The following is an 11122-nucleotide window of genomic DNA, read 5'->3' on the forward strand; positions in this document are numbered from 1 at the left end:
CATTTCTTGTCGCGGTAAGAATATGCATACTATTGAACGGCAAATGCAGTTGTGTTTAAATAAAATAAAATACATAAATGGTGTCTTCAAAACGGCTTTAAATTTTCTAAATCAAAACTAATTGCATACATTTCTGCCGTAAATATAAAACCACATAAAGACCCAGAACTGTATTTAAATGGCACTTCCATCAAGGTTGTAAAAGAGGCCAAGTTCTTAGGTCTCATTTTCGACTCCCATTTAACTTTTCTTCCGCATATCAAATCTCTAAAAACTAAATGCATGAAGGCACTCGATTTATTGAAAGTCGTGTCTAATTCAAGGTGGGGAGGGGATCAAGCTACGCTCCTACACCTTTACAGATCACTTGTCCGCTCGAAGCTTGATTATGGCTCCATCGTATATGGTGGAGCCTGTAAAAGCAACCTAAAACTCTTAGATTCAGTCCACCATCAAGGTCTGAGACTTTGTCTTGGGTCCTTCAGAACTTCTCCTGTTGACAGTCTTTACGTCGAGGCAGATGAACCTTCTCTTAACCAACGCCGTATAAAATTATCTTTACAATATGTTACAAAATTATATTCTAATGAGTCTAATCCTGCATTTCACTGTGTCTTTAATCCTCTTTATGAGGATTTGTATAACAAAAAATCTTCTCTTGTTCCGCCTCTTGGGCTCAGAATTAAGCCATTTGTTGCTGCTGCCGGCATTGAAATGGACAACATAGCTCCTTCCCGTCTTCTTTCTTCTCCTCCTTGGCAGTTAGTTCGACCAGAAGTTGACTTAACACTTACAACATTTAAAAAATCGGAAACAAATGAATTACAGTATAAACAAGAATATAATCAATTAAAAAGTAAATATAATACATATAAATCCTTATTTACAGATGGGTCCAAGGATGGTGGCGCGGTTGCTTGTGCCACTGTCATTGGGTCCAAAACAATATCTTCCAGATTACCCGATGACAGTTCAATTTTCACAGCTGAAGCAAACGCAATACTAACAGCTCTTAAATATATTAATAAACACCGTAAATATAAACAATATATCATCTTTTCAGATTCTCTTTCGTGTCTTCAGGCTATTAAAAATCTTTCTTGCAAACATCCACTTTTATTAGAAATTATTGAATTGTACAATGAACTTGCTACTGGCCAATGCGACATCATCTTTTGTTGGTTACCCAGCCACGTTGGCATTTCTGGGAACACAATGGCTGATATTGCTGCTAAGGCAGCACTCAACAAATCTGTGACACCACTTCTTATCCCATGCTCTGATTACAGAGCTGCTATAAGATCTTATATCCGTGATCTGATGCAAAGAAGTGGGACACCCAAGTAGGTATCAATAAATTACATGCAATAAAACCCTATATCGGTTACACTTACTTGGGTTGTCAGTCCAGATTTGAAGAGGTCATTATGCGACGATGTCGTATTGGCCACACTAGATATACGCATGAGTACCTATTAAAAGGTGAGGATCCTCCGTTTTGTATCCCTTGTGATGAGAGAATCACGGTCAAGCATGTCTTGCTTGACTGTGTTGAGTACTCCATCACAAGGGATATCTATTTCAAATCCCGAACTATGAAGGATCTTTTTACTAATATAAGTCCTCATTTAATTATTGCTTTTTTAAAAGAATTAAATTTGTTAACAGATTTGTAAATAGCTAAATATTTTATGATTGGAAGTTTGAATTAGTAACATAGATTGTAAGTGGCTGTATCCTTGAGGGGGGTTAAAGTACTGTAAAATTATTGTCCTCCTGAGAGGGTACGTAAGTCCCAAAACATTCAAAGTAAATTTCAACTTTCCGTTTTTAATCGTAGAATATTTGTAATTTTAATGTATGGCTAGATATGTCTTAATTGCTAACGGCTGAGGGATGATATAAATCCAACTAGGGTCCATGCAGGAAGCAAATGTACTGTAAGTCCCCATGGTCCCTAGTATGGTGATCCACCTTCAGTTGTTAGCGATCTATAGCCCATTTTAGATTGTGTTGTCCCCTATAGTTAAAATGTTTTAGATTCAATTACTAGTTTTACAAATATATATCTGTGATACTCTAGTTGCTTTACTGTCCTCCGATGACAGGTTTTATAATATATACATATTCCATTACAATGTAAAATGTTCTCGTCACGATATGGCTGAAATATTGCCGATGTGACGTTAAATATTAACTCACTCACTCACTCACTACATCCGTCACATACTATGCGTTGCGCCTTCTTCAGAGTATTTATGCTTTGCTCTTCCACTCGTTCAAAAATGGCAGGAGAGAATTCATCATGCTTGAGAGGCTTATGAGAGCCAGCTGTGCAACAGTTTGCAGCTTCATGTAGGTTCTTCCAGGCATTCAACTCTTCCCTGCTCACAGAACATTTCCTCAGCAAAATCTTAGCCTGGCGAATACGCATGATTTGTCTCACAACAGAACCTGTACCATGCACTGACTGGAGAAGCATCGCATTTGCATCCTCAAAAGCAAAACAACTCCAGGCCCAGATTGGACCCCATGCTTTTACATAACTTGTCAAATGAGCCCCAATGTTATGCACGTTGAGGCCACATGAACCTTTGGGTACAAATCTGCAAACTTTTCATAAAACTGCTGCAGTAGAAATTCCGCTCTGGGAGATTTTCGTGGGTTATTGTAGATCCAAGCAGCAAAATACTGCTTCAGATAAAGCTGCAAAGTGAGTAAGATACTCATCTGGTAGTATGTCCAGAAGGCAGGGCACACCATAAAACAATAGCCAAGCCTGTAATTCTGTGGCTTTGAAGTTACTGTAGTGCTTTTCAATGTCTCTTGGTAGTCTTTCTATACACTCCAATGGTTTAATGTTCTGCAAACGCTGAGAAATTCTTTTAAGCTGATTTCCAACAAAGTAGGGCTTTCCACTTTCAGTTGAGGAAAACCACTTGTACATTAGGGTTTTGGTCACACCTAACAGGACACCGTGCATGTAGTCTGGAACAGTGCCTTGCACCAAGTCATACCCTTTTAGAGAACACAATCCAGATAAACCTTTAAAACCCTTGATCCTCTTCCTGTCACTACCTCTTTCCATGGCTGTCCTTACATCTGCATCAGTCCGCAAGTTATATCCCTCGGCTCTGTATGGGTAACACCTTGCATGTCCTTTCCCTTGACTGACGATCAGGCCAGGCTCTTCGCATGTGATACATGCCTCAGCTCCATTGAAGTAGGACATGTTCAAAAGTCCTGCTTTTGCAGGAAGGTCAAAGATACCACAGAGAACTGCCATTCTGACTGTTATTTCCCCGTGTGTTGTTTCCAACTGAATTCCATCTTCATACAGAGGATTCATCTGCTTTGCAAAGGAGTTTTAAGTAATTTTGAAAAGGAGGTTTTCCCTTTCCCTGCCATATTCCCACAAGGATCATATTATCCCTTGCAAATCTGACAGCAGGGGACAGTTCGTTGATAGCCAGAAATATTGGCCTGAATTCAATCCTTGATGAAGAATACAGGTTTTACTCCATCAGTGTTTAAAACTGCGGTCACATTATGTGGACTGGAGAGAAACTCCCCTTCACTCCGCAACTTCTGGTAAGATTCACCATCTGTAATGTCTTCAATTATACCAGTGTTCCTCTTGGTATAGTATAGGAGGCTCTTTTTTTCTTGGATGTCAGACCAAATACCTGTAAAAAATTAAAAACAACATTGTTACATCAGTTAACTAAGGTGACATGTTCGTTTTGCTATTTGTTAAGCACATGGAGTCAGAACTCTTCACATATACTTACTTACGTGAAATCACATGTAGCATATGATGTACTTATTACACACCGAAATCTAACACCATCCTACAAATCAACTGACCATGACCTTTAACAAACTATTGAATGGAAATACAGATACTTGAAATTGGCCAACATGTGTTATGTGGCCAATGTTAAAGTGAAAGTATTACATTTCTGTATAAAGAAATATACAAATGACCCACTATTTCCTCATCATGAGTATATTCGCCATTCTGAACGAGATTTTAACACTCTTTGATAATTTTCAAAAGCCAGCTTTTGCGATGTGCTACGAAATTGCTGAATGTTGACTGCTGAAAGGGTCGATGTTTAGGATGTGTGTTCAGGATGTTATTTAAATGAAATTGATAAAAGTGCTATGATCATCTTACCAGGACTCTGTAACAGATTTGTCAGTTGGGCTTTCACATCAGCAAAGACAAAGCTTTGTCTTGGTTGGCGTCCTTTCTTTGACTGAGCAGAAAATGGTCCTTTGTATCGGTAACCATTACAACCTTCACTCTCACAGGCAAAAGCATCACAATCTTCTGGGAAAACTCTTTTACACAGTAAACAGTAATGGTATTCCTTGACACAAGAATCATCCACAAATTTCCAGATGTTGTCATAAGTAAGATTTTGAACAGATGCAATGTCTGGATACATTTCTTTCAAAGTTCTCAAAATATCCTTGCATGTACTTGCTGACATATTATTTCTTAAGAAACAGGAAAGCATCTTTAATGCTTGTTCTGCTTGTGGTGCTAAATTTGCTGCATTACAGCTTAAGTCACTTAAAAGTCGGGTCATTGTCATCTGAATCAGGATATGTTACATCATTATTTCTGAATAATCTGACAAACTTTTATCATCATCACTTGTCAAGCTTCTTAACTCATCTTCAGCTTCTGAGAGGCTAGAAGAATCTTCACCAGATTCATCTCCACAAGAAGAGGAAATTGAATCAATGCTGGAAGCACGGTTATCATCTTCAGATACATCCACTTGATCTATATTTGTCACTTGAGCATGTTGATAACCTGCCAATAAATAGTAAAAAGAGTTTAGCCACAAAATGTCAATTATCATCATGATCATATAGCACAATAATACTTGTCTTTCACAAAAAAACCTTTCTCAGAATGATGACCACATACAGTTGGTATTTAGGACAGATTTCACCATCTCCATTTATAAATGGCATCATGTTAAGCAGCATCAGCATCAGGATTTACTGGAAAAGTCAGAGGATTTTACCCCCGACAAAACATTGGTATTATATTAACAATTAATGTGACATATCATTTTAAATCACTTTTATGTCAATTACTCTGAATTTCTCTATATGTATTTACCCGAGGAAGTTCACTCAAAATGCAATATTTTTCCAGTGATAAATCATCATCAACAAGTTGATCAATGTATATTCTAGCTGACACTTGATTACACATCAACTAGTGGTCCACTAGTCTTGTTAGCCTTAGAAACTAAATCCAAAACAGAAAACACACCCTATAAAACTGCATTCAAAATCAACAACATTGTTTTTCCTCAATTTATAACTTCATATAAAAACTACCATATCTCTTCAGGTCATACAGACCTCTTCCAATCTGTGCCAATATGATCTGCTAAGACACTAAGACTAGAAACTTACCTTCAGATGAATCAGAGTGCGTGTTAATTTCATCCAATACATGAAATGAGGATTCAGCATGAGCAGTGATCCCTGTCTTATCAAACGGAAGGGATTTCCTTGCAACACTTTCATTTTTATGCTCCAATTTAGACTTTTTCCATCTGTATTGTGTACTTTGTGGTACTGGCACAGTGTTATCATCCAAGTATCTTTTCTGTATTCTCCGGACTGGTGCTGAAATTGAAGGAAGTATTACCGTCAGTACGAAAATATTGGTAATGCAACTGGATTTATCTGTGTATTTTTCAAATTCAACGAACATGTATTCGGAACTCATTCAAAGCACATTGAAATGGGGATTTCAAGACAGTACTTTTTGTTTCTGTGTGACATACCCCAATGTTTATTTTGCTCTGAACAAATTTTCATTTTCAATGTTATGTCAGTGAAGTGTGCAACTGATGGAATTGCAACCAGAATAGGACATCAATTATTGAAAAGCATAGGAAATGGAAGTATGTACTCAGCTATGAACAGTTGTCACAACGTAAATCAGTTTCATAACAGCTTTTATTTAGCGTGCATTTACACTATCGAGAAACCTTCGACCAAACCGGAAACATGCAGTGAATATTTTCACACGCTCTGCGCATGCGCAGAGCGAGTTGAACAGTAATGTGAAAAAACAACGAATGTTCACGACCTTCACTTATCATATGATATCATAGTAACATTACATTAAACTGCTGTCTCTTTAATTGAAGTCACCTTTTCAAAATAAACATGAAAACACCAGCAAAGCTCATACCACTGAAAAAGTGCGAGCTGTTGACATCGTCATATTTACTTCCGGGATGACACTGATCTAAGACTGTATTTGATTGGCTTAGATAGTTACAGTAGCCAATCAGGAAACGTCTTGTTTATACGGCTCACTTTCCTAACATGGCAAAGCCAAGAGAGTTATAATCTAGCTATTTCAACGTGAAATCATATATATACATACAATAATTTGAATATGACTTTATTCATCAAAACACTGATAGATTTCATGTATTGCGATGGATCGATATGTTCGTAGATAGTGCGCACAGTAAAATCTGACCGTCTATGACATTGAAACTGTGATAACATGTTTTCGTTCAGATTATTCAGTTTCTCTCTCTTATGAATTTGTCAATTATGACCTCGGTTTCTTATTATTTGGACTTTTCAAAAAATGTATGCACTAATGAATAAGATTTTCTTTACATGCATGTTACTTTTGGCAAACAATACCACACTACATATCTCCATGGTTTTGAATCCATATATACTTCATATCTGTAATCACATGTGATTACAGTACAAAGGACGGGGATATCAGCACTTCTCTAGCACCAGTGAGACTTCAAATTTGATCTGTAAAATTAAATGAGTTAACATGACATATTTCTAACTGGGTTTTGTGACGGGCTCTACCAATCTTCTACATTTTAAATGAAAATGTACTTACTTAGTCCGTGTTGAACGTGAAGATGTTTCAAAATATTCTGTTTCGATGCGAAGTGTCGGTAACAAAGAAGACATTCAAATTTGCCATTACCAATGCAACGAAATTTGCCGTCTTTCGAGGAGGCCATGCTTGCTGAACTTCCCGCCGAATCCATCCTTGGCGGAAATGTAAACGAACGTGGCTTCCCGTGATTCTTCGCGAGCTTCTGCGTCGCGCCGAGGTCAGCAATACGTTGTGTATGACTTTGATGCGGCCTTCAGATGAAACGTTACCAACAGTGCTAGAGCTGTGACGTAATACAGCTTCGACGGATCCAGGAATTTTGAAAGGAGGGGGTTCTGAGCCAACGCAAAAAAAACATTCTTCAATGTGACCCTAAATCATTTCCAGAAATGGGGGTGTCGAACCCCTGAAGGGGCTTGCACGGGATATACATAATGATAAAGTATTCTTGCAAATATTTAAACAGAGATGTCGTGATATATATAGTCAGGATTGGTCCAACGACTGGTCAAACTCCCTACTGTATGTATACTTGCGCAAACATTAAGACCGACAATAAAATGGAATTTTACACTGAATCCCTGAAATGTCATAAGCTCCGTGGAGCACTTTTCAAAGTTCAGATATAATGCTAATAATTTCTGTATTAAAATTCCCGGCGGGCTTAAAGCCCTCACCCTGATGGATCGCTTAACCCGTTCTGTAGAAACACAAATGAACACGACTTCCATGTCCTTCTTGTATGCCCTAGGTATGAGGAGAGGCAGACAAAAGGATCTACCAGAATATTTATACAAAGCACCCATCTTTCGTTAAGTTTGTAGGACTACTAGCCAACAAAAATGAAAAACTTACCTTGTGTTTAGCAATTTTTGGACAAAGATATTTGAGACTATAGAGAGACCTAAGTTTAGTCCCTACCGTGCGACTTTGTATATACGTTACAATATTATGCTATGTATTTGTCTACCCCCAGGTTTATGCACCAAGTCTAAATTTCTGCTCAAGATGTTTTAAACATCACTAACTATATATTATTATTCATTGTGTATATTCATGTATTTATATACTTATGAATCTTTGCAAACGACTACATGAAATGTATAACCAAAAGGCGCTCACGCCACTAAAGAGTCTGTACTGCCATGTTCTCTCAGCCTCATGGCCTCATAAACTCTGTCTGTCTGTCTGTTATCAACTTGGTATAGGTCGTCAGAGCTGACAAATGATGTGAAAAACTGAAAGGAAAACGATTTGTAGAGATATCGAGACTGTTAATTAGAGGTTCCTGAAACTACATGTTCTTACATGTGAAAAAAAATGTGGATACAGGAAATGTTGATAATAGACGAAGAAGTAGGCAACCATCCAAAATCACTCAGAGAGCTAGGAAGTCATTAAGTCGTACTTTGTTCGCAAAAACCGTGGGAAGTGTTTTGAGGAATATTTCTTTCCTGTATAATGAGGGGAGAGACGTTAATGTTCTTGCACGTACAGTTCAGCGGACATTGCACAAAAATATAGTATTTCGACGTGCATTTATGGAAGAGGATGCGTATCAGGGAAGAGTGAGAGTGTGTTAGTGAGTTTAGTTTTACACCGCACTCAGCAATGTTCCAGCCATATGGCGGCGGTCTGTAAATAATCGATTCTGGACCAGACAATCTAAAGTGATCAACAGCATGAGCATCGATCTGCGCAAATGGGAACCGATGACATGTGTCAACCAAGTCAGAAGGGCCTGACCACCGATCCCGTTAGTGGCCTCTTACAACAAGCATGGGTTACGGAAGGCACATTCTAACCCGGACCTTCACAGGTATCAGGAAGAGAACCGGAAAAGGTGGTGGTCACGGTGTTTATCCCTTTGAAATGTTGAGACGATACTTTGTTTACGTCAGCCATCTGTTTCTAGCAAATGTACAGTCATTGGACATAAGTATTCGTCAGTCGGCAAAATTCCTCATAGACTTGCATGTTATTTTTAGTGTAGATGTAATAATTTTCATTAGTTCCGCTTTGTACTGTATGGCTGTACTTTGGCGACGTCAAAGTTTGGGATCTTTCGGAATTATCAATTACATGTATGTATTAAAAATCTCGTCAGATCTGAGTAATCATAGAATCAAGTTATGCAGGAAACTTTACGTCCCATGAAACGCAAAACACAACTTTGCAGATTCTGATAATTTTCGGTATGGACTTACAGTAACAAATTATCCAAAATGCAAATACAACATATAAATTACGCAAAACCCCGCGAAATCGGAGTTCAAACGATTCACTACTTTCACCCCAGCTGGGTGCTTTCCTTCGAGGGGAAGTACAATCCAAGTACACAATATTGCACTTTTGATTTGCGATTGTACGCTTATAATTTTGTTTATTTGTTTTTTCATAATCAGCAATGTATATATTAGATGTCATGAATACATGAGTACTGTAAATGATAACTTCAAGTGTTTTAATTATGTTTTAATTATGTTTTGGTTGCATCTAAGCTTTAAGTGTAATCATAAAAGGTGTCGTGGAGGTTATTGGATCGTTTTATGATATCTGTTTCTAAATAAATAAATAGTTAGATAAAAGTGTCTATTTCACGAAGGGTCTTGAGTAGTGTATATGCCCTGCTGCATTTCAACATGCGATTGAAATGAACACGGCCTATTTTCGCTTTTCAAACAACTATTGAACATAAGGTTTCAGATATACTGTAAACGTATTATATTTCGCGCAGGTTTTATTTTTCGCGCTTTTCGCGCAAAAACATTTTAGCGCGAAAAATTTATACACCGCGAATAAACCTGTCATTCATTCAGTCTAGTCACGCTCGCCCCTGAGTTGTTACCATAACACATCACGCTTGAAGACAGAAACCTACGGGAATCTTAAAATGACGACTGATAGTAGCATAAAGAATCATACTTTACTGTCGCTTGTTAACATTAAAGGTAAAAAATTTAGGTACACTTTGTGAAAAAGGCTCCATGCTGCCATTCTTCCGCGCCATGTCATTGGATGCAATTTTGGTACCAGAAAGACCAATTCCTATTGGCTGGATCTACGCGCGCCTATTGTGATGTCTCGAAGAAGCGGTAAGACATTTTAAACTTTGTTTTCTACGAGTTTATTCAGTAAATACCGTTAACAACATGGAAATTGCAGCTGAATACAGTGATAGCAACCAACTTCTGCCTTTTGTTCTGGTTCTTCCGTGAGAGGAATTGGAGCAATTCAATCCACGTCCACAATAATGGGGCGGTGGGGTAGCCTAGTGGTTAAAGCGTTGGCTCGTCACGCCAAAGGCCCGGGTTCGATTCCCACATGGGCACAATGTGTTAAGCCCATTTCTGGTGTCCCCGCCGTGATATTGCTGGAATATTGCTAAAAGTGGCGTAAAACTAAACTCAGTCAGTCCACAATAATGAAGCCGAGACGAGATATTTACACGCCAGGCGTGGAAGGCGAAATTTCAGGGGAAGAAGCATCCTGCTGTCATCGTAAGAGTTGCTGGTAGGTGTACCGTTATTGTCTTGTCAGTACAGCTATGTGATTTTAGCAGACACATGTGCTCACTTAAAAATGACGTTAATAGCGCTTTAGTAGTAGTAGTCACTTTGGAAACGGGTCCAAATGATAGTTTTTAGTCAGGCCTACACAAAAAAATGTTGTGGTTCTGACCCGACCATCACTTGAATTATGGTGCCGACCCAGTTTTCTTTAAGTGGTATGAATACACTAAGATTTCGGATATCATTTTTTTCCCTGGCACCAACGGACATTGGTCATTCTGATAGAGAAAGTTGACATGAAGGTCTAAATTAAGCTTGATTGAATAAACAGTTTGCTTCTAAAAACATGTAGACTCTAAAATAAAATAAAAATCCTACCTACCTACCCACAATTTTATACAAAGTGTAATCGGAATCACATTTTTAAAAATTTGGCCACAAATGTAGATTTTTTGGTGAATGAAAATGATCACAGTAAATTGTAATTGATTTGACATGTTGATAATTCTTTAAATCTATTCAATTCCAACCAGAGGCATACATTGAGTCAAGTTTATCTGTTTTCATGTTAATATTAACAATAATATGTTGAAAATAACACTAAATGTTCTGAAACTTGACTAATTTTAGTGGAGCCCTTTATAATTCCGCAGACTTCTCCTTTGTTTATATCATAATTGTGGTA

At 37.9% G+C, this 11122-nt stretch overlaps 1 protein-coding gene across 1 annotated transcript; it reads right to left on the reverse strand.

The window, feature by feature from the left end:
• Positions 1-3326: 3326 nt before the first annotated feature.
• LOC124275121 lies at positions 3327-6129 on the reverse strand. The gene is given in 5 exon segments (XM_046710603.1): positions 3327-3515; positions 3517-3686; positions 4181-4609; positions 4652-4828; positions 5446-6129. Coding segments are annotated over 5 exon segments (1278 nt in total). The 5' UTR covers positions 5765-6129; the 3' UTR covers positions 3327-3332.
• Between the last annotated feature and the right edge of the window lie 4993 nt (positions 6130-11122).

Source organism: Haliotis rubra, unplaced genomic scaffold (genome assembly GCF_003918875.1).
Source record: "Haliotis rubra isolate DU_JTF1 unplaced genomic scaffold, ASM391887v1 Scf1988, whole genome shotgun sequence".
Lineage (NCBI taxonomy): Eukaryota > Metazoa > Mollusca > Gastropoda > Lepetellida > Haliotidae > Haliotis > Haliotis rubra.